Source organism: Gnatocerus cornutus, chromosome 1, assembly GCF_029298725.1.
Source record: "Gnatocerus cornutus isolate USDA-ARS CGAHR chromosome 1, icGnaCorn1.1, whole genome shotgun sequence".
Taxonomy (NCBI): Eukaryota; Metazoa; Arthropoda; class Insecta; order Coleoptera; family Tenebrionidae; genus Gnatocerus; species Gnatocerus cornutus.
Genome location: NC_142233.1, coordinates 32,597,560 through 32,622,563, shown reverse-complemented (window position 1 = coordinate 32,622,563; position 25,004 = coordinate 32,597,560). Strand labels below are relative to the sequence as shown.

Sequence of the window (25,004 nt, the reverse complement as noted above, 5' to 3'; positions counted from 1 at the left end):
TTGAATTTCCCATTTCACGTGTAAACTATGGCTATCCTAACATTAGTCTCGTTCCACGTCTCTCGCGGCGCCACCATCCAACCGACAAGAAACTTTTTTTTTTTTCACTTGGTTTTTGCGTAGAAAATTGTACAGAACAAGCAACAAATTAGGTACTTTTATTGAAACGAAAATTGTTACGTATCAACTTTTCTTTCGAAATTTTTTTGTGCTTCTTGTTGTTGGATCGTGTCACTTGGCTTACGAAGGCGACTAAGCCCTATAAATGTAAGAGGCAGTGCGGGGAGGTGTTGGCGATGGCGATGAGGAAGGCGGCGAAGGGGAACTGGAGGAGCCACTGCTTGTGGGCAATGCGCTATGCCCTGAACGTGGGGGGCGCGGCCGTCCCAAACTTCGTGCACCCACTCCGCCCTCCTCACTGTTTTCTCAGAGGTATACCTTTTTCACACTGCGGGTGGTTGCAAATCCATCACCTCTTCTATAGTTATCACCCTGCAAACAAATTCAACTGTTAGTTACAAGTCGAAGAATGGAGCGTCCAATTCCACGCTGGTTGTGCCGAAATTTATTTTTCTAAAGTTAGAAAGGTCCAAGTTGTACAAATTCCGCGCTGGTTGTAAGAAAAATTATGAAGAGAATTTTACATGGCGTGAGTCAAAACTTCCAAATAATATTAAATGAAGAGCTCTGGCGCCTAAACTAAACAAATTCCACGCTTGTTGTGAAAAAATCACGCTGAATACGAAACGAAGTTTTTTAACACCTCAAATATTGTCTATATTAAACATATTCCACGCTGGTTGTGTAAAAAATTATGAAAAATTTAAGACAAATTTAGTTAAATTATTTAGATTTAGGGTCAAATAAATGAATTTAGGGCCCAAATTGAACAGATTCCACGTTGGTTGTGTAAAAATTACGTTCATTATAAACTGAACATATAAATTGAATATAAATTGTTCTTATTTTTCAAAATGTTTCCCGTTTTTAACACTACAAGACAATACATCGAATCAAGAAGAAGAACGTCTACATTGAACATATTCCACGATGCTTGTCCAAAAAATTACGAAGAGAATTTTCTATGGCGTGAATGAAAACTTCAAAATAATATCAAATGAAGAGCTGTGGCGCATGAACTAAACAAATTCCAAAACAAAATAAATACGAAGTTTTTTTAGCACCTCAGGATAAAACACTAAAATATTGTCTATATTGAACATATTCCACGCTGGTTGTGTAAAAAATTATGAAAAATTGAAGACAAATTATTTAGATTTAGGGTCAAATAAATGAATTTAGGGCCCAAATTGAACAAATTCCACGTTGGTTGTATAAAAATTACGTTTACTACGAACAGAAGATTTAAATTGATTATAAATTGCTCTTCTTTTTCAAAATGTTTCTCTTTTTTAGCACCATAGTACAATACAGCGAACCAAGAAACGGAACCTCTACATTGAACATATTCCACGCTGGTTGTGCAAAAAGCATGGGAAATTTGAAGAGAATTTTTCGATTTTTTCATGACATTGGTCAAAAGTTTTGTGAAAATTAGGGTGAAATAAATAAATATAGCCCCCAAATTAAACAGATTCTACGTTGGTTGAGTATAAATTACGGCCAGTATGAACAAACCTCTCTTTTTTTTTAAATTTGGCTATTAATCATGTTTATTTTTCGAAATGTTTCTCTTTTTCAGCACCACAGAATAAAACACCGAATTAAGAAGAGCAGCGTCTATACTGTACGCTAGTTGTACAAAAAAATTATGGGAATTTTGAAGCAAATTTTTCGATTTTTCCATGACGTTGGTACAAGTTTGGTAAAATTATTTTGATTTGTAGACAAATAAATAAATATAGCCCCCAAATTAAACAAATTCCACGTTGGTTGTGTAAAAATTACGCCTAGTAGAAAAACAACTTTCAAAATTTTCGAAATGTTTCTCTTTTTCAGCAAAAGAAGACGAGAAAAGATGCCCATGCTAGTTGTGAAAAAAAATATGGGAAATTTGAAGCAAATTTCTCGATTTAACCATTAGTTAGGTAACAAGTTTTGTAAAATTATTTAGATTTAGGGTGAAATAAACGAATGTAACCCCCAAATTGAACAGATTCCACGTTGGTTGTGTTAAAAATTGTGCACAGTTCGAACAAAACCTTCAAATTTTTCTTTCAATATGATTTTAAATTGTATTTATTTTTTGAAATGTTTCTCTTTTTTAGTATCACAAGACAAAACACCGAATTAAAAAAAAGCAGCGTCTATATTGCACATATTCCACGTTGGTTGTGCAAAAATCGTGGGAATTTTGAAGTGAATTCTTCGATTTTTCCATGACGTTGGTCATAAAGTTTGTAAAATTATTAAATTTATTGTCAAATAAATCAATATGGGGCCCAAATCGAACAGATTCCAAAGTTGTAAAAATTACGCCCAGTACGAACAGAACTTCCAAATTTGTGTTTCAATTTGACTATTAATTGTTTTTTAATTTTCGAAATGTTTCTCTATTTCAACACAAGAAGACAAACCCTCGAATCAAAAAGAATCGTCTATGATGTATATATTCCACGCTGGCTGTGCAAAAAATTATGGGAAATTTGAAGCGAATTTCTCGATTTTTCCATGACTTTGGTCACACGTAAAATTATTTAAATTTAGGGTAAAATAAACGAATATAGCGCTCAAATTGAACAAATTCCACGTTGGTTGTGACAAAATTACGCGCAGTAGGAACAGAACAAAATTTTCTTTCAATTTGAATATAAATTGTTCTTATTTATTTCTAGACCAAATCAAGAAGAAAATCGTCTATATTAAACATACATATTCCACGCTAGTTATGCAAAATTGTGTCCAGAACGAACAGAATTTTTGTCTAAATTGTATTTTTTTATTAAAATCTCATTTTCAGCAAAAAATATCACCCGAGTTAGAAGAAAACCGTCCAAATTGAACAAATCCACGTTGGTTGTGCAACAAAAATAACGAGAAACATGAATGCAATTTTTAGTAAATTAGAAAAAAGCAAAAAATTCAATTATTTATAAATTTCCTTCAATTTTCCAAACCAAAAAAACAAAATAAGTCGTGCAGCGTCCGGATTGCACAAATTCCATGCGTGCCATCTCAGAACGCCAATTGGGAATATTAAAATATCCGCTCTCATCCCCGAATTAGCCTATTTTCGAGCGCAACGGCGCCAAATGAACCACTTGTCAGTATCAATTTCAATTTCTATGATGTGTACAGGAAGAATGAGAAAATACTGATTGCATTGGAGCTGTCAGTAAGTTTCAAAAATAAAAATACCCGACGCAGAGTACAAACTCGTGTCAGTAAGAAATTTCGCTCTCGAGGGAAATTCTTAAGCAAACTTCACTATGAATCCAGTGATTTGTCAAACTACACATTTGAGAATACGCGAAGAGGTATGTAGGTATGTGTTTACGGCAGCCGGAATCCATGGAGTTAAAATTCGTGTCAAATACGAGGAAGAGCTTTTCGCGGTATTTTGTATGAAATTTGTTTAATAAAAATAATAAAATCGTCGAGCGGTGTAGTAATTAATATTGGAATCTGTCGCCGAACAATATTGGCTATTATTGGCTAAAACTCTAAATGAAAATATTTGTCGAGTGAATAGAATTTAATTGATTTTATTGTCATTTCCCGGCGTGAAACAATATTTCCCCACATTCGGTCAATTACCTCGAATCGAACTACAATTTTTTCGACAACACTCAGAAAAAAGAATTGTAATTGAACATACCCACCTGATGTGAGCGTAGGGTGCCGAAATTATCCCGTCCTCGGTAATTATCCCGGCCATTGTAGCCAGCATCAGTCTGAAATTGGAAGAGGGTCTCAGCATTATTTTGATGAGGTCCCTTTCGAAGCGTGTTCTTTGGCGAATGTAATTTAGGAGGAGGTTGCGGCACTAGCACGGGTTCCGCATACGTCACCTCCTCTTGTGGGAGCAACTTCGGCTCCGCTTGTATCCTGAAAAGCGGCAAAGAACTAAATAAAGCGTTATTTTCTCGCCTCTTTCGTTGATGCTACCTGTTCATGTTTTGACGTTGCTCGAAATACTCGTATTCAGTGTCGGGATACGGCAAGTTGTCGTCTTCGTCCTTGTGGCATTTCCGGCCGCAGAGGTACCCGGCGATGAAGCCGACGACTAGAGCGGAAACGGCGCCGGCGACGACGGCCATAATAAGCGTCTCCACGGAGTACTGCGCCGGCAGCGTGTCAGCCGCCGAAACCGCGGGATCTACAAAAAAACCCTCAACTCACAACCCCCACGTTTTTCACTCACCACTGCTCTCGTAGGTCTTGTCTTGGACGATGTTGATAACTTGTCCATCGGGTTGATCTTTGCTCGGTTGGTGATCTTGGTTGAATTTCGGTTGGCTCGAACTGAGCCCCCCGACGGAGGAGGCGTCCTTCACGGATTTCGGTGGAGGACAAGCGGAGTGTTGCCCCGTGGCGACACTCTGGAAGAAGTAGCTTTCTTCGCCCCACCTTCCGGAGCCCTGCGAGCGGCACTTCCCTTGGACCTTGTCCCAGGCACAATAAGGGTCTTGGAGCGCCACGCACTCGCTGCAGCTCGATATCTTGTTACTATCACATCTGTGTAGGCGGAGGGACTGCACTTCCCCGTCGGCGATGACGACGAGGCGGCCTTCCTGCCGCGAGTTCCTGACAACTTTTATTCCTCTCACAGGCACATGGACGGGGAAAACTTGGATTTCCTCGATGACTACAGGTCTCACTCCGTGACGCGTTTCGGCGGAAAGCCCGTTCACGGCTTTGATGATCTTGCCGTTATCTGAAGAACACGCTTTATTAGTTTTCGGTGGGAAGTTTGCCCAAGAGGGCGGAAGAAGATATAACACGTGACGGCAGCAACATTTGCAAAGTTAAGCGTGGAATAATATCAAAAAATTGGAGCACATTTACATGCATATTTAAACAAAGCGCACATAAATATTTCCCGGGGTTTAAAAATGTATTCACTGGTGAGCACAAATGCAAAATCGAGGGTCAACGGCCAGTGAATCAATCAAACTTTTACATAAAAACTGCTCCAATATAAATAGTTCTTTCGTGTCAATTCAACAGTGCTTATCTATATCGACAGTAATTTACGTGTAAAACCATTTTGTTGTAATTATTGTTAATCAAAAATCGATGGAAATGTATTGTTGGACACGAAACGCCCTCGCAGACCAATTAAAAGTCCTCGTTAATTCTAATTAGAACTTTTTACGTTATCTCTCTGCTTATCGGATCGAAAAAAAGATTTATTCAGTGCACAACATGTGAAGGAACAAACGAGATTTACTCGTCGACCCGACACACATTAGATAAAACAGCTCGTTCTGCCGGAGCGTATTGATAAAAATAAACTATAACTTTACATCCTGCTTTTAAAAGTTGCAAGCTTGTTTGAATTGCATTTGTAATTCAAAAGCTGCAACTTTGCGCAACGGAAAATGTCGCCAATTAAATTGCACAGTAAATCAAAGTTAAAGATATTTCGTCGGAGTAAACAAAGTGACAATAAAACTTTTATTAAAATTTCAAAGTTGAGTTGTAAAGCTAACAATACGTTATAATTATTGTGCAGGCGAAGATTCAGTACTTAAATGACAGTGAATTTGTAAGTGCATTGAGTTTTACGATATTGCTACTTTTACGACGTAAGTGCTGCATATTAGACTTGGAGGGCTCCACTACCACTTTAAAGTAATTTTAGCGAATTTTCTCGAGGAGTTTTAAGGCTCGGTTAGTCAGGGAAATTATTTCCAATTTGTTTCTGCATGTTAATTGGGTTGAAAAGCCGCGAAATTTTAATGCTGAGGTCGATAAATCTTTCAGTTTTCCGTTTCACAGCATCCAAAATTTGAAAATTCGAGGGTTGTCCGGTTGTCAGAATATTTTACTTCTTTAACTAAAATACTTCAAGCTCTAAAAACTTGAGACAATAAATAAGCTATACGCCATTTTTCCTGCAGAGAATTTACAGATTTATAGCAGGATTTGAAAGAGATAAGTTAAATATCTGTAATGGATATATGTTAATTTAGATTCATAGATGGCTCCACAAGCAATTGACAGGTTTATTAGAAATCAACAAATAGTTTTTTTGTTTTGTTTTACTAAGTTGGAAAATATTCATTCTTAAAGCATTTTCCAGGCGTGTTAACTACAAAATTTTGTGCCGGGAGGTAATAATTATTTATTTTATTTTCTGGTTTAAATTTGAAACGTCATTCATTGATTTAGGGAAATTTTATCAGTTGGGAATTAGGTTGGTCGCACCGCATTTAAAACGGAACAATTGAAGATCAATTCAAATGTCAAAAATTCGCATTTCTGTAAATTTTTCCGGTACCTTACTTTGTCCGTTTGCGTTTATTATTTTTGAAAGTCATTGGTTTTCAGAACGGCACACAAATTGACCCAACTGTCATTTTTGCAGTGATGCCAACTAACAAAATAAAACCAACTATTCTAAATGTCACGTTTGACAGCTTAGACTTTCAGAAGATGATTTTTTTGTCGCAAATGAGTATCACAAATGTCATGAAAAATGACGGCGGCGCATAAAACAAGTTTTTTCCAAACGTCACAAAAATTCACTATTTTTTAATCATTTTTAGACAATTAAGTAGACAATTTTGTTATAAGTAATAAAAAGCACCCATTGTCACAAAATTTTTTTTTGGCCTAGTCAGAAGATGTACTTTTTAGTAAAGCTACTCTTTGAAACCAATATTTTTCACAGTAAATGTCATCAATGACAACTACATGCATAGCCATCCATGTTTATAGTTGAATTTGCGTTTACTTATTGTCGATCGTGCAACTGAATCTTTCGTTTGGAGAAAAAGTAGTATTTGTTATTTGGCCAAAAAGTGGCTTTTGCTGGCCACCGTATCTTAGAAATGTTTCCACTGCACTATTTTTTAGCATGAATATATTTTTTTAAATGAAAATAGAGGAAATTACGCAATCGATTGAAAAAAAAAAATTGTAAATGCCATTCAGAGCAAGAATCGCTTCGTTCGGCTAGATACACAACGCTTCCTTTTTTTTTTAGTAACATAATGTACAGTTGCGGCGGATGAAAAGTAAGACAAAATGACAAGTTCAATATTTTGTCTTTGTAAAACCACCTATAATTGAAGTTTTTGAAATGTCAGTTCGATTGTCATTGAGACGGGACGATTCAGTGGCGTAGAAGAAAGAACTTTAGTTCAAACTTCAAATATTTAATAAAATTAAATGTTGTTAACAAAAATTAATATTTTATTGCTGCATCACCGGAATTAATAACACTTTCAAGTCTTCGTGGCATCGACATAATAGCATGTTGAACGAAATGTTCAGGTATCATTTGCCAGCTATCCGAAATGCTCTGGATCAATTTTTCGCGATTATTGGGCAAACTTTGTTCATTTATATTGTCACGTTGGCCGAAAAATCAAAAGTCTCGCTTGTAACAATAACAATTTTATTGTGCACTATGAACACTCTCGTACTTCACAATTATTCACTTTACAGGACTTCCAAATACTAGACTATCTACAATCCTATCGCTACTCCCCTATATACAGATATTCCCCTACTACTAGCCTAATGCTGGAGCGCTGCGAGAATATTCGGGAGTTCCGCCTATGACTCAGCGACCTTCTAGAAACGGCGATTCTCGAAACGCACGGAACATTCCAGCGTTGGCGCTCGAAGCTTCCAGAATCTTCTCGTAACACTGCCCCCCTCTTAGTTCTGATCGTCCCGATCAGACCAAACACCTGATTCTCCGTGATATTTACAAAGTCTATTTAGATGAACCACTTTCATCTTTGAACGGGCGCTGCGTTGGATCCGATACACCACGTCGTTGATCCGCTTGATCACCTTATACGGTCCCTCCCATGTAGGTGTCAACTTCGGAGATAGCCCCTTTTTTCGTCGAGGGTTGAATAACCACACCAAGTCTCCTTCGTTGAATCCTTCATGATTAGCCGTCACATTATATCTGGACCGCATTCTGTCACTAGCCATTTTGATCCTCTGCCTCACAAGGTGGTGTGTATCCAGTAGGGTCTCTCTCAGGTTGTCGACGAATTCCGGTACTTCCTTTCGTTCCGCCCCAGGCGAACCAAGCAGAAGATCACAAGGGAGACGCAGCTCTCTTCCAAAGATAATCTTCGCTGGTGTTTCTCCCGTGGTTTCATGAATGGCAGCTCTGTAGGCCATCATAAACAAGGGCAGTCGACGATCCCAATCCCTCTGGTGCTCTTCCACTACCTTGGACAGATGTTCCTCCATCGTCTGATTGAATCTCTCGACCATGCCGTCGGATTGCGGGTGCAAGGGTGTGGTTCGAGTCTTCCTAATTCCCAGCAGCTTACACATCTCTTGAAAAACGCCAGACTCAAAATTCCTTCCTTGATCGGAATGCATTTCGAGTGGAACTCCAAACCTGCTGAAGAAATTATCCACCAGGACTCGAGCTACTGTTGTGGCTTCTTGGTTGGGAAGAGCATACGCTTCCGGCCATTTACTGAAATAATCCTGCACAACCAAGATGTACTTGTTGCCGTCATCAGTTTTTTGGAAATGGCCCGGCCACATCTAGAGCGATTCTCTCGAACGGGGCTCCCACGTTGTATTGTTTCATGCCTCCTTTAGTTCGCGTTCGAGGTCCCTTGCTCGCCCCACAAACTGAACATCTCCTACACCATCGTTCGACATCTTCCCGGCAGCCAACCCAGTAATACCGCTGCCTAATCTTACTTAAGGTTTTGTTCACTCCGAAGTGAGCGCCTGATGTTCCGTCATGGACCTCCTTGAGTACTTGGGGAACTCTATTCTTGGGCACTAGTAACTGGGAGGTTACTTTCTTCCCGTCTGCGCTTTCCCAAGCCCTTTTCAGTACCCCATTTTCTACTCGCAGTGAGTCCCACTGCGCCCACATCGCCTTCAACCCTGGACTCTTTTCCGAGACATCTTCCCAACGCGGCCTTCCATTATCCGTTTCTTTCCACTCCAGCAGTGGCCCAATTTCCTGGTCTGCTTGTTGATCCTTCCGAAGATTCTCCGTAGTCCAGTCATCATCACAACCGATAACCATCCTGTTTATCGGCAATGGCCCTTCAATCTTCGCGCACTGCTTGCAATCCTTGCAAGGTCTTCTAGAGAGAGCGTCAGCGTTATTGTGTTGCTTTCCTGGTCGATGTTTGATTTTGAAGTGGTATTGCTGCAGCCGCTCAATCCACCTAGCCACTTGTCCTTCGGCGTCTTTCATCTGTAGTAACCACGTGAGGGCAGCATGATCAGTCCTTATCAAGAACTCGTGGCCAAACAAGTATTTGTGGAAATGCTCTACAGATTTTACAACGGCCAGCAATTCCTTTCTTGTAGCGCAGTAATTCCTCTCTTGCTTGCTCAACACTTTGCTGTAGTACTCGATCACTCTCTCTTCTCCATCCTGCACCTGCGATAACACCGCTCCAATGCCGATGTTACTGGCATCTGTGTCCAAGACGAACTTTCCATGAGTCCTGGGGTAGCTCAAAATCGGGCTAGTGCACAAAGCTAACTTCAGTCGCTTGAAACTGCTTTCGCAGTCTGATGTCCAGTTGAATGATGCCTTTGCTTCCGTTAGTTTGTGCAGAGGTGCAGCAATGTTGGCGAAACCTTCTACAAACCGCCGATAATACGTGCAAAGTCCAATAAAACTTCTCACATCGTGCTTGTCCTTGGGTCTGGGCCATTCCTTAATCGCCTGAATCTTATCTTCGCAGGTCTTGATTCCTTCAGATGACACCGTATGCCCCAGAAACTCCACTTTCTTCCGAAATAGATGGCACTTTTTCGGATTAAGTTTCAAATTGGCACCCCTAAACCGGTCTACCACTTCTTGAAGGTTCTTCAGGTGTTCATCGAAGTTTTTACCCATGACCATAACGTCGTCTAAATAAACCAGACAAGTTTTCCACGTCAATCCACGCAACACACATTCCATTAGTCTTTCGAATGTAGCGGGTGCGTTGCAAAGCCCAAAAGGCATAACCGTAAAGTGGTACAGGCCACTTCCCGTGGAAAACGCTGTCTTCTCCTTGTCTTCGGGATGAAGTCCCACTTGCCAATATCCACTCTTCAGGTCTAAGGTTGAGAACCACGTCGACCCTGACAGAGTTGTGAGAGTGTCGTCAATCCGGGGTAATGGAAAACTGTCTTTCTTGGTAACATCGTTGAGTTTTCGGTAATCCACACAGAATCTTGTACTACCGTCTTTCTTGGTTACGAGCACAACCGGCGAAGACCAAGGACTGTTGGATTCTTCAATAATCCCTTCTTTTTGCATGGATTTTACCAACTGTTCGGCCTGCTCTTGCTTCGCCCATGGTAACCTTCTCGGTGCCTGTCTGATGGGTTGATGGTCGCCCGTATTGATTCTGTGCTGAACGATGTTCGTTCTTCCTAGTGGCTCCTTCTCAACGGTGAACACATCCTTATTCTTCTTGATGAAAGCCTGTGCTTTAAGAGCCTCTTCTTCAGAAAGGTCACTCGTGTCTACCTCCAGCTTTAACTTTTTCACGGTCTTCACGTTTTTCTTTGATGGCTGTGCGTCACTTATTCTGGAGATCGGAACACACACAGCAACTAGATCGCCCTTCTTGATCGTGACTGGAGTAGGGTGGATATTCGCCACCCGCACAGGTATTTCTTTCGTCACTTTTACTAGTGTCTTTCCAACAAGAATTGGTTTTGTCATGTCTCTGGTCGGTTCAATCATTCCAACGCAGCTCCCAAAGTTACTTCCTAAACGCACACTTATCACTTTCTCGCTGTTCCCATCCACACAAGTATTTTCACAGGCGAACGCTTTCACTCCATCTTCTTTTACTTCTGGGGTCGATAACACGAAGCTTTCGGTTCCAATCTTGAGGATCTTCTCGTTGTGATTAAAGGAAATCCCATGTCGTCCAATAACATCCATTCCCAGGATCATCTCATCCTCGATTCCGGCCACCAGCACCCGATGCCGAAACTTCATACCTCCCAACTGGACCGTGACCTCTGCCTCGGCACTTACTGTGGCGACATCTCCCGTGACTGTTTTTAAAATAGCACTCGTTGTTTCCAGAGATGTCCTGTTGTCCAACATGTCCTTTCTCACAAGGGAAACCATGGCTCCGGTGTCGACCGTCATCTTCACTTTTCTCCCATTCACACTTCCTTCAATTATCAAACTCTCAAAATTCCTCTTCAAACGCATAACGGAAATAACTTTGGGGCTTGTGCTCTCCCCAGCCAGTGTGTGCCCCTTGACACTGCTGGGCTTTAGTTTTCCGACTGCTGAGGACGTGACTGGGGACCGTTCTGGTCGTTCCTAAGAACAACCCTACAGTCACGTTTAAAATGGCCTGGTTTTCCGCAACGATAGCAGGTCTGGCTAGTTCGCTGCTTCAATGTCATCCGTAGCTCCCTGTTTTCCTTGAGGATGTCGTTTAGCTCGGCTTTCGTGACGAAAGCGGTAGGTGTTGCCTCTTCTTCGTCAATGCCCACACCTCGAATTCGTCGGTAATCGGGGACGTTCACAGAGCTCTTGAAAACGGCTTCCACCTCTAGAGCGCGCACCAGAGCTTCTTTTGCGGAGTGATAGCTGCCCAGTCGGACGGTTCTTTGTATTTCTGGATCTCGAATCCCTTGCAGGAACGTATCCACAGCTAGTTGTTCCACAAAATTCGCCGGAGCCGAAGGGTAGGCGAGCAAAACAAGGCGCTTGACACTTGCCTCAAATTCCTGCAGAGACTCTCCAGTTCTCTGCCGCCGCGTCTTGAGCTCTGAGACGTATACTTGCTGCAGGTGTTGGTTTCCAAATCTGGCCTCTAACGCTGCCATCAGCTGGTCGTACCGCTCTTTGTCTCGACCTGGAATTGTCTCTAGCAGGTCCAGAGCCGCCCCTCTCAAGGAAACTATCAGAAATGAGGACTTTTCTTCTTCCGACCATCCATTTTGTTTGGCCGCCACTTCAAATTGCAGCTTGTAATTGTCCAGTGAGGTCGACCCATCGTAAGTCGGAGGTTTCATTTCTTTCGTTGTGGTCAGGCCTGTCCTATTTGGAACTTGACGTCTTAAGCGCAGTAACTCGTCTTCCACTTGCTGTTTAAATCGCTCCAGATCTTTGACTTCTTCTTTGACGCCTCGTAGTTCCTCCTTGACGCCTCCTATGCACTCTTCTACTTCTTCTCTGACGCCTAGTAGTTCCTCCTTAACGCCTCCTATGCACTCTTCTACCTCTTTTTGAATTTCATCGACCTTAGCCATAACCGTTACGTTCATGTTTTGTTCCATGTTTTTAAGCTGGTTCAAGATTGCTGCATTCTCTGTTTGTCTTCTTTCTTCTTCCTCTACTTTTTCTTTTTGTCTTCTTTCTTCTAAATTCGTAATCAACTTTTGTTGTGTGTCCATTTTCGCCATCATCGAAGCCATCAATTCTTGCAGCGCCTCCATTTCTGCGGCTTGCTGTCTGGTTTGAACAGGCATAAAAATTGTCCACAATCAAGTAACAATGTCACAGTCCGGTAATGTCACGAATTTTCCGATCGAAAATTCCAGAATTTTCTCGATCACAATGCTGGACGGGATCCCACTTTCTGACACCAGTTGTCACGTTGGCCGAAAAATCAAAAGTCTCGCTTGTAACAATAACAATTTTATTGTGCACTATGAACACTCTCGTACTTCACAATTATTCACTTTACAGGACTTCCAAATACTAGACTATCTACAATCCTATCGCTACTCCCCTATATACAGATATTCCCCTACTACTAGCCTAATGCTGGAGCGCTGCGAGAATATTCGGGAGTTCCGCCTATGACTCAGCGACCTTCTAGAAACGGCGATTCTCGAAACGCACGGAACATTCCAGCGTTGGCGCTCGAAGCTTCCAGAATCTTCTCGTAACAATATTTTTGGTCATGATACCCCGAATGTTCTCAATAGGATTCAGGTCGAGACTCTTTGCCGGCTAAGGTAATGTTTGCGCCCTGTAAAAAATTGCTGACAGGGCTCGGACTGCAGTTGAAAAGGGGTTTTTGCGAAGAAAATTTCTTAATACCACGTCTTCGTCCGGGGTTGATATTTTTCTTCAACCAGTTCCTTGCTTCTTCGGATGGTTCCCGTCTCTCGAAACTAACTTTTTGCACGTAAAATCGTATTCTTATTGACACCAACTATATTTGCAATAGTTTTTATGGCGAGTCCATCTATCAAACGAGCTAGAATCAGAGCTTTTTGCAATTCTGTGAGTTGGGGCAATTTAAAGATGTTTGGGACGACTCTGGTTTATTTTCTGTTGACAGTGACATTGTGATCCTTGATTAAAACCTAATTTACACCTGATAATTTTTGAAATTTTCAAATACAGGGTGAAAAGTCGATGTCTTACTTTTCATCCGCCGCAACTGTACTATTGCTGATGATCCTACAATTTGACAAATGTGACAGTGCTTATTTGACATTCTGCAGCTTCTGACCAATCACAGAGCTGCATTTAAACAAAAAATCTCTGAAGGAAAAATTAAGTTTAGATAATTGATTTCAATTCTGTAATTTTTTACCGTTTGGGCGCGAAATTGTAATTATTGGTGGTTGAAGAGGCAATGAAAACAATCACGTCTGCCTTTTTTGCACGTTGTGGAATGGGAGCAAACTGATTACCCATAATAGTACAATAATCGAACAACATTGCGAATGCAAGCTGCGTTTATCAAGTGCAGCGTGCCGTTAGAAACTACAGTTGGTTGAAGTTTTAAGATTCCTTAGCACTCCCCGACAAGTTTAATCACTTTTAATCGTTTTCATACAAGTCTAGTACGTTGCAAAAGCAAATGAAATTTCCTGTAATTACCTGTTCCAATAAAAAGTACATCGTAAGTTTTCCCACCGGGCACTTTAACTTGTGGATCAACGGCGATTTGGGTGAAGCGATAACTGTAAGAAAAACATTATAAAATCGAAGCGAAAAACTCGTCTTCGTCTTACTGGAAAATGGTCCTGATAACGATCGGCTGTCCGAAGAAAGACGGGACGCTTTCGTCCATCAGCGAATGTGTTTTGATGAAATTGAGGGTGAGATCGGGCAACGTTCGACTGTCGTTGTGACATTGTCCAGGTCTCGGATCAGGCACTTTCGAGCTTTGCACAGGCAGCCAATTGGAATTTATAGCCGACTGTTCCTTGAAGTTGCCTTCAAAAGTATCCGTGATGTCCTGCAGACTGAAGGCGCACACGGCACTGCCGGATATGCTGTTCGGTGGTGTTGTGAACGTGCCGTAGATCAATTGGGCGGAAACATCGCCGTATTGGCCCTCGATCAGCTCAGTCGTTGACTCTGCAAACGGTTAAATAAAATTAATGACTCCGAAATTACGGCCCTCGTCAAAGTTACGTCTTTCTTACGTACTACAAAGACACTTCTTGATTCTAATTCAGTTTTAGATTTTTGAAGGACGTGAGCGCTAAAAACGTCACTTTAAAAATTGAAAATGTCACAGGGGCAGAGAAAAATCAATTTTTGATGTTGAATTCTCTTTAATAAGTTATTCTCTGTGACGATCGTAATGCGGAAAAAATATTGAAAAGAGCAGAAGAACGGGGAGAAACTTTGATAATTTACCGGAGCTCTGACGGTTTTTATCAATAATTTCGCCGAAACTCAAGTCCCCATTTCAAATTTCGGGCTAGAAGTATAAATCGTTTGCTATGAACATATCAGTTTCTAATAGAATGAGTTTTAAAACTTATCGTTTTTTATAGAGAGAAAAATTTAAGAGGAGACTTTCTTTGAGGGTAAGATCGTTTACGCAACTAGAGTAAAAACTAAACAGTTTTCCTCTCAACAGAAAAAATATTTTTAGGGAGGAGCACCGAGCGGTGCTCGTATTTTGTTCTTAATATTTTATTAAGTTGATCGTAAAGTAAAATACGAACACGGCAGAAATTTAAATTAAAAAAAATAAAATTTTTAATTATAGTGTTTGTTGCTTTAAAATTATACAATTCAACACAGTTAATTGTTGCAGCGAAAGTCTTAAAATCCTAAAATTTCATTGCGTTCGCGTTAAAATTAACAAAGTTACGGAAATTTATTCAAAATTATCAAAATCGGAATTTTTTTTTGATCCCTAAAATAGGAAATTTTTTTGTCTAAAAACTTTTTAATTTGGCAGAAAGCGTTTCGGAAATGGACGCGTTTCCAAATTGCGCAGTTTTAGCACGACAATTATCGAAATTACGGAATTTGAGCGAAATGGTGGAAATTTGAAAAGGAAATAAAACATTTATTTTATATACAATTATTTTATACAGGTAACAAACGCATGGAAAGTCGTAAAATCTCATAATTTCATTGTCTTGGCGTTGAAATTACCGAAGCTACAGATTTTAATGCAAAACGGAAAAGCTTTTTTTGGTTCCAAAATCGGCAAAAATTTTTTGCTTCTCCAAAAACTTTGTAATTTGGCAGAAAGCGTTCCTTAAACGGTCGCAATCAAAATTATGCAGTTTGAGCACGACAATTATCGAAATTGTAGAATTTGACGAAACTATTGGAAAATTTCAAACCAAAAAAAATCTAAAAAATATAATATTCCTGTTTTTGGTTCAACAATTGTAGAATTTTACAGTTTACAAACGCATCAAAAATAATAAAATTCAAAAATTTCATTACCTTCGCGTTGAAATTATCAAAATTATGGAATTTAATGCAAAATATTAAAAACTTTTGGTCCCAGAAATAGAAAATGTTTTTTTCCCAAAAACTACGTAATTTGGCAGAAAGCGTTTCGAAAGTAGTCATGCTTATAAATTACGTAGTGTTAGCAAGACAGCTAAGAAAATTATGAAATGCGACAAAAATAAAATAAAATTTGAAAATAAAAATAACAATTTAATATTCCCGTTTTTTGTTCTAAAGTTATACAATTTTACAGAGCTAACAAACGCATCGAAAGTGGTAAAACGTCAAAATTTCATTGTATTAGCATTAAAACTACCAAAGCTACAAAGTCCAAAAGTTTTGTACTTCGGCAGAGTTAATAGGCGTTTCAGAAATAGTCCTGCTGCCAAATTACATCGTTTTATCTAAACAAATAGCCAAGTTATGAAATTTTATACAGAATGGTGGTGGAATTTTGAAAATAAAAATTGTTTTTTTTGGAAAACTCGTATCTTATTCTACAATTATGCAATTTTACACAGTTAACAAACGTATCGAAAATGGTACAACTTCAAGATTTTATTGCCTTAGCGTTGAAATTATCAATGTTAGGGAATTTAATGAAAAATGTTAAAATTTGGTTGGTCTCAAAATTGTATAATTGTCAAATTTCTTTTTTTCAAAAATTTAGTAATTCGGCAGAGTTAATAGGAGTTTCGGAAATAGCGCGGCTGTCACATTACATTGTTTTATCAAAACAACTAGCTAAGTTATGGAATCGTAGAGGAAATTTTGAAAATGAAAAAGAACAAAATTTTAAATTTTAAAACTTGTCTTTCTCATTCGAAAATTGAACAATTTTACACAGTTAATAAGCGTATCGGAAGTAGTAAGAGCCTAAAATTTCTTTGCCCTAACCTTAAAATTAGCAAAGTTACGGAATTTTACATAAATTGAGATAATTTTTTTGTTCCTAAAAGTGTTTTTTTTTCCGTTGGTTAAAATTGATTGTAATTTGACATACAAACTACTATTATAATATGTCCCAAACTTCGTTCATAAAATAAAAACAAAGCAAATATTTTATCATTAAATTTACAAAATAGTGCAAATTTAATTTATTGGTGCCTAACAGGAAATTGAAAAATTTAGATCCCGATAAATTAATAGTTATTTATTAAATAACCAATTTTGCAATAATGAAAAATCAATACTTGTTTCTGTCATTTATTTATCTCTAAATTTATTCTCCCGATTTAATTATGCCCCGCAAACTAAATTTCTGATTATCCAGAAAAAACAGCACCAACTCCCTTTTTTGTTCATCTGATAAACTCGCATCTGTAAGTCTCTCGGTGTATCCCGTATTCTTTTTGTTTCACAGAACGTTCTTCTAGATTTAAATTCACGACATCATCGTCTCACTACGTGGCACTGCAGAGCCGGACTTCTGTCAAATATCGCATCTAAATTAAGGTCGTAAAACTCGTCGATAAACAATTTCTTTCCGGGGAAGTTTAAAATTTGAAACACGAGTGTTAATTCTTTGAAAGTTTAATGAATTCTTTGAGCTAATCCCGAAAGTATTAACAATTGGTGCTTATCAATAAAAGTTTAATTTCTGGGAGTTTCAGTACGTTCAATTTAAAACTTCTTGATTGGGATTATTCCCGGCGCATCCGCCATTTTCGGGATTGTATTTAAATATGCACGGCGCGGCTTCCACGTGATGTGGAAACTAAAAATCGCAGTGTGTGATTAATGTTGTAAAAATATGTTATCTATCTGTGATTTGTTATGCTTCTTCCGTGCAGATCTTTTACAATTCGTGTAACTGAGTTAGCGACTAGACCGGATAACTTAATCACAAGTTGAGTCTGCAATTGACTTCCTCAAAACTTCCTTTACGATTGCATTTCAGAATTATAGCTTTCCTCCGATCTATAAAACTAGAAAAGAACTCTCGAAAAAGAACGAACGATACACGCGGGAAGAAAGTAAGTAAAAATTATATCTTTTTAATCAAAGATCCAGTGCGTTCGTTATTCGAGGCAAGTCGTTCTAATGCTTTAAGAGCCTCATATATAACAGCTAATGCTTTATTAATACGACAAAATATAAATATTGTACTCACGTATCTCGTTGAAGTAGAAGGGGAACTCCCCCGTGACGGAGCAGTTTAGTCTGGATTTGAGAAAGGATGTCCAGCGGTTCCGGAAACGATGGGGGCCACCTCTGTCGTTCTTACAGACTCGCGCCACCCGAGAATAAACAGCCTAAAACGAATCGGTTATACAAATAGCGCAAAAAGGGATGTTTACCTTTCCGCAATTGATATATTCCACTGCCGTCTCGCGAAAAAAGAAATACACAAAGTCTCTCTGCGTCATGGAACTGACGAAATCGGGAGCTGCAATTGAACAAACAGATGAAAAACAGTTAAGATGCATCAATGTTTTAGAACTCACCGTTGAGGCTCATTGAATCGTATTGTTCGGTTTGCAGCGGTTCCCTGTAGATAATGGGGTCCATTCCGCTGAAATCGGCCACAGTGCCAGTGTACAAGTCGCCGTCTGAAAGAAAACAAAGAGATGGAGAAATATCGTCAATAACAAAAGGCATTGAATCTAAACGAACGAAGCGGCGGAGAAAAGCATTAATGTTGCCCACCGCTGGCGAGACTGTATTTTAATAAAATGGTTTTGACTCGTTTTATGGGGGAAATTTTATACTAGTTTAAACGATGAATGTCTGAATTTCCCCACTCGACTTAAAAGTCACTGATTATAAAATATTTTATAACTTTTTTATGTCCCTGTAGGCTGAAAGGTGAACGCCAGACCATTCTGATAAAATCATGCTTTAATTGTAAGCTTGTCAGCAAAGGATCTCATTCTTTACGCCTTGCCGACGCTTTTTCATCCCAGAGGTATTCGATTTCAAAGCTTTCTCCTCAACGATTTATCTTCGTGTTCCAATAATTTGGGTAGCCAGTTCAATAACTCAATTAATTGTAATGTTTCCACAGTTGACCACGGAACGTCAACAAGTAATACAACGATCCAATCTTCTCCAATAGAAACACAACCAGACATGTGTTTCCGTTTATTATTTGCTTCGAGTTTTCCGAAATACGTAGCTCTGCTCTGTTTACCGAACAAACTAAACAAACGGTTAGTTATTAACAAAACAAGTTGAACGCTATTTGATTCAATCCGTGAAAAAAACTGAAAAACCGGCAACTGGCAGTGATATATCTCCTTAATTTTCTAATCGATCACAGCTTTTTGTTAAACGTGTTCTTTGACAGAGGAGTTTGTTAATCTTTGGATATAGAAGAGACTACAAAAGCGACTTCGTTTTCAATTATTTATGAACTTATTACACGAGGATGTTGCAGGAGTGCATGTAAAGATTGCGGGGTTTTCCTCTCTTTATCAAATCCGAACATAATCGCTTTTCTATGCTGATACGAAGTTGTAGGCATGGAGAAAAATCAAACGAGGAGCGAACCCGCTCCGTGTAATAACAGAAAACGACGGCAAAAAGCTAATGCGGGATTGTATGGAATATTTGAGCGTGGAGTTATGCTTGTAGTTTGGCAATTTAAGGAGATCTGTTGTTGATGCTTCTCATTCAAATTCGTTAATTTGGAATCTTCAAAGTATTGTAAATTCATATTCAGTGCATCAAATCCTTCAGGACTCTGAAAAACTTTGTTTTTTTTTTGGCTTGTTGGGTCTTTCCAATTTTAGAATCAACACGTAAAAAATCCTGAATGCTAGTCGCTTTAAATTCTTGGAATTTTCCGATTTTCTTTTTTGGATTTATTAGATTGAGGATTGTAAGTTGTTCTCATGTGCTTAAATATATTTTTTTAAATCCTTTTATAGTTTTCTGGTTACAATTTGCAAATTTACGGAATTTAAAGCAAAATGAGATTTTTTTTTTAGCAGCAAAAACAAATATTTATTTAACCTCCTTTCTTTTCTACAAATGTTTTGTATTTTGGCAGAGTTATTAAGCGTGTCGGAAGTAATAACGCTTAAAAATGGCATTGTTTTAGCAAACCAATTACCGAAATTATGGAGTTTATAGAAGATAGTCAAAATTTGAAAATAAAAAAAATGGAAATTTTTAATATTAATGTTACTTGTTTTAAAATTCTACAATTTTACAGAGGTAATGGACGCATCGACAGTAGTAGAACCTCAAAATTTCGTTGCCTTAACTACAAAAGTTACTGAATTTAATGAAATAGAAAAAAAAAATTGGTTCCAGAAATGGGGAAAAACTCTTTTTCTCGTTCAAAAAACTGTAATTTGACAGAAAGCGGAAATGGTCGCGCTTACAAATTACATTGTTTGAGCAAGGCAGCTATGAAAATTATAGAATTTGACGAACACGGTGTAAAATTGAAAAAGAAAAAAAAACATTTTTCCCGTTTTTTGTTCTAAAGTGCAAAAGTTTTCTCTGTTGCAAAAGTTTTGTAAATCGGCAGAGTTAATAAGCGTTTCCGAAATAGTCCCGCTGTCAAATTACATCGTTTTATCAAAACAACTAGACAAGTTATGAAATTTTTTAAAACATTTTTTTTTGTAAAATCCGTATTTCTTATTCTACAATTATGCAATTTTATACAATTAACAAAATGATAAAACGAAAACTTCAAAATTGCATTGCTTTAGTATTGAAATTATCAAAGTTACGGAATTTAATGCAAAATGGGATACATTTTTTTCAGTAACAAAAATAAGAAAAAATTCATTTTCTTGTCCAACAACTAATTTGGCGGAAACCGGTTCGGACATGTCTGCGCTTCCAAATTACATTGTATTAGCATGAAAACTACAAAATTTTTTAGAATTCGACAAAAATGGTGGAAATTTGAACAAATGAAAAATGGAAAAAAAATATACGTATTCCTGTTTTTTGTTCAAAAAATTCTTTTTCTTGTCCAAAAACTTTGTAATGTGGCAGAAACCGTTTTTGAATTGGTCGCGCTTCCAAATTACATTATTTTAGCAAGACAACTACCAAAATTATGAAATTTGACAAGAATGGTGGAAATAAGATAACACAAGAAAAAAAAATAAAAAAAATTGAGATTCCCGTTTTTTGCATTAAAATTATATGCTTTTATAGATCTAACCAACGCATCTGAACTAGTCAAATCTTACAATTTCGTTGTCATAGGTACAATTAAAATTACCAAAGTTACGAAATTTTATGCGAAAGGAGAATTTTTTTCCCCCAAAACGAAAAATTTTTGAAATTTCGTTCAGTCGTTCAAAAGTTTTGCAATTTGACGCACTTAATAAGCGTGTCCGAATTAGAATTGTTTCGAAATTTCTTCATATAAACAACAAAAATACCAAGCTACAAAATTATATAAACGACAAAATTTTGGTTAATTATGAATACTTATTTTCAAGTCCTTATGGTTCAGTTTTGTAAAAAAAGTAGAGAAATCGCAAGTAAATAAAGTGAAAAAAAACTGAAATTTACGAAATAAGACAACACACACGCGCGACTTGTTGAGAAGCCACAAAAAAAACGAATTTTTCTTGTACCACGAAAATGTGAGCGGCGAGATTAGAATATCGAAGAGAAATAAAAACCGAATTCGTCTGTAGTTATTGAGCGCTCTGCTTTCGTTCCGTATTGTGATGAAACACATTTGAAACAATGCCAGCAAATAACATGCCCTCTGTACAATGGCAAAAGGGTAGAATCATTATTAGCCCTTGTCTCTAAGGTAATGCCTAATCAGAGCGGCGCATCCTTCACTAATAAGTACAATAGTGTTGATGATGGTAATTACATCATATTGAAATTGTTTCACAATCGGGTAGAGGTGTCGCACCGAGAACTGGTCGAATTAATTCAGTTAGACAAACTATGGTGCTCAGTCTAGTGTCACGTTCACATGAGACCAACTTCAAAGAGCGCCAGAACGGGCGATACGCCGAGAATAACGAGCTCAAATAATGAAGACGTTTTATGCATGTTTGGTTGTAACAAGGCTGAACTGTACAACACAAACTTTTCATGTTGCTAGAGTTTCGGCTTCGTTGACGATGCGAGGGAAATCCGTAAAAACGCTGATTAAAATGCAGACGAACTCGGTTTAATGACGCGAGCTTTTCGCTCCTTTAAAGACGATGGCCATGCGTCGTCGTCGCGTCGTTAATTGAATGAATTTTTAAAGATGCCGCAATCACTGGGAATAACCGCAGGAATACAAAATAACACTGTTAATACAAAGGTGCACTTTCATGCAGACCGACAAATTAGAAAATGCATTATTCATTTCATGCATGCGCGTTACATTCAACTATTAACGGATACAAGATAAAAGGAAATGTATAAAGCGATTTCGAATACGACGAGAAAGGAAAACGGATAATTTATACATGCGGGGGAGGCGGAATTGGGTGACACTTCGCTTTGGATTCAACGTCACATCGACCCGAGTGAGGTTAAGACGTGTCAACTTGCGGCCGATGGCGCGAAATTCAATTCGGGGTAATTCCAATTTTGGCCGAATTAAACTCTGTTATCTTCTTGACTAAACAACTTTATTGATTTTCGCCAAATTTCTCCTTGCTACTTTTTTCCCCTAGTCCCCCACGTAAATTAGCATTCGTGAAAAAACAAAAAATTAAAATTTTTAATTCAAAACTACTGCATTTTTCAAAAAGTATACCATTTGAGAATTTTTGGGTTGAATCTATAAATCAAAAAAGTCTAATTTTCTATATTTTTCTCTTAAAAACTCAGTAACGCCTCAAAAAATGTGAATTTTACTTGAAATCTTCGGTCAACAAATTACGATTTCTAAAATTTTGGAAGTTTGAACAGAGTAGTAATGTCCTCAAATAGCATCATTTAAACTGCTTCTAAATTTTTGGATTTTTGTATACATATTGGACTCTTTTGTAGTGATATGCCTATCAAATTCAATAGATCTGGCGTAAAAATTGTCAAAGTTACAAAATTTTAGAAAAAATTCTAAATTTTGAGTTCAGCCTTCAAACAAGAAATTCTAAAAATCTCAGCAGTCGTTCTAAAATTCTGTAATTTAATACACTTCTTAAACCCTTTTGAAGAAATCAGCCCACCACATTTTATAGATTTGACATGAAAATTGTCGGACTTATAGGATGTTTTACAAAATTATAGAAAGTTCTAAATTTTGAGTTTAGTGTATTAATTGGAAAATTCTAAAACTTTTACTACTGCTTCTAAAATTTTGGAATTTCGTACACATGTACGTAGTGACAAGCCAATCAAATTTTATAGATCTGGCGTGAAAATTGTCGAAGTTACAAAATTTTAGAAAAAATTCTTAATTTTAAGTTCGGCCTTCAAACGAGAAATTCTAAAATTCTCAGCAATCGTTCTAAAATTCTGTAATTTAGTAGACTCATTCAACGTTCCAAAAAAAATAACCCCACCAAATTTTATAGATTTGACATGAAAATTGTCGAACTTATAAAATTTTCCAGAAAATTCTAAATTTTGAGTTCAGCCTTCAAACAAGAAATTCTAAAAATCTCAGCAGTCGTTCTAAAATTCTGTAATTTAATACACTTCTTAAACCCTTCTGAAGAAATCAGCCCACCACATTTTATAGATTTGACATGAAAATTGTCGGACTTATAGGATGTTATACAAAATTATAGAAAGTTCTGAATTTTGAGTTTAGTGTATTAATTGGAAAATTCTAAAACTTTTACTACTGCTTCTAAAATTTTGGAATTTCGTACACATGTACGTAGTGACAAGCCAATCAAATTTTATAGATCTGGCGTGAAAATTGTCGAAGTTACAAAATTTTAGAAAAAATTCTAAATTTTAAGTTCGGCCTTCAAACGAGAAATTCTAAAATTCTCAGCAATCGTTCTAAAATTCTGTAATTTAGTAGACTCATTCAACGTTCCAAAAAAAATAACCCCATCCAATTTTATAGATTTGACATGAAAATTGTCGAACTTATAAAATTTTCCAGAAAATTCTAAATTTTGAGTTCGGTCTATAAATGAAAAATTCTAAAATTCTCATCACTGTCTACAATTTTGGAATTTGGTGCCCGCATTAAACACTTCTGAACTAATACGCCTACAAAATTTAATAGGTCTGACGTGAAAACTGTCGAATTTACAGAATTTAATCAAAAATTCTAAATTATTGAGATCGGCCTATAAATGCAAAATTCTAAAATTCGCACCCTTATCTTGTTCCAAAAATTTTAGAATTTGGTACACGCATTCAACGCTTCTAAATAAATAGGCTTACAAAAATTTATAGATGTGACGTGAAAATTGTCGAACTTTAAGCATTAAAAGTACTAAATTATGGAGTTCATTCTTAGATATCTAGGATTAAAAATAAAATTTCCAGTTCATCTCCAAATAAAAATTCCGAAATAACTGTTTGTGGTTCTGTTTTTTTTTAATTTGGTAATATTTATAAGCGACACGAGAGTACCTAAGAACATCTTCAAATTGCACTATTTAAGCATTAAAAATATTAAATTATAGAGTTCATAAAATCCCTAGAAATTACCGGTTCGACTTTACAATGAAAAAATCTTGCTCTAAAATTTTGTAATTACGCACAGTTGGTAAACATGTCAGAAGTACAAAAAGCCTGAAAATCTTGCGGTCGTACCATTAAAGAGCCAGCGTTAAAAAATTTAATAAAAATCTTTAGAATTTCTGAAATTACTTATTGTGGCTCTAAAATTCTCATATTCGACATAAAAATGAAAAATTCTTGCTCTAAACCTTATAATTTCGTTTAGTTGGTAGACTAGTCTTACACAATAGAGCCTATAAATTTTATAGTCGAAATCTTAAAACTACCAAAATTACAGAATTTGAACTTTGATTTTTTTAAATTTCCGATTCGCCCTTAAAATATTTACTTTAAATCGTCGTTTGGAGTCTCTTCTTTTAATTCCTATTTAAATTACGCCGAGTTTCTATGCGTGTAAAACAAGAAATTGCACCCCTCGTACCATAAAGTTGACCCTTTAAAGTGTAAAATTTCCACGGACCTCAATATTTTCATTACTCTTGCTAAACCTCACAAATTCCCCCATTTTTCAACCAAAATATAATTTAATGCCCCCACGTCCGTCGCAGCACTGGACCATTCCATTGTTATGAGAGCAAAATAATAAAATCATGTGCTGCGTCGGTATGGGTATAAATCCTATAAAAGATGTTACAACGTCAATTCATAA

General features: G+C 37.4%; 1 protein-coding gene across 4 annotated transcripts in view; it reads right to left on the bottom strand.

Annotated features, from left to right (window-relative positions):
• Positions 1 to 403: 403 nt before the first annotated feature.
• Positions 404 to 25,004, bottom strand: part of Sema1a (semaphorin 1a) — a 152,435-nt gene continuing 127,834 nt past the window's right edge. Inside the window, exons 5-13 of one of the 4 annotated variants that reach the window (XM_088050144.1) lie at positions 18,220 to 18,324; positions 18,073 to 18,161; positions 17,886 to 18,027; positions 14,077 to 14,425; positions 13,943 to 14,025; positions 4,325 to 4,837; positions 4,069 to 4,279; positions 3,779 to 4,026; positions 404 to 492 (exon numbers count right to left, since the gene is read on the bottom strand). In XM_088050144.1, coding sequence (XP_087906270.1) covers positions 488 to 492; positions 3,779 to 4,026; positions 4,069 to 4,279; positions 4,325 to 4,837; positions 13,943 to 14,025; positions 14,077 to 14,425; positions 17,886 to 18,027; positions 18,073 to 18,161; positions 18,220 to 18,324 — 1,745 coding nt within the window. In that variant the 3' untranslated portion in view covers positions 404 to 487. The remainder of the gene's footprint in view (positions 493 to 3,778; positions 4,027 to 4,068; positions 4,280 to 4,324; positions 4,838 to 13,942; positions 14,026 to 14,076; positions 14,426 to 17,885; positions 18,028 to 18,072; positions 18,162 to 18,219; positions 18,325 to 25,004) is intronic. The other 3 variants (XM_088050141.1, XM_088050143.1, XM_088050142.1) reach the window with 3 other exon arrangements.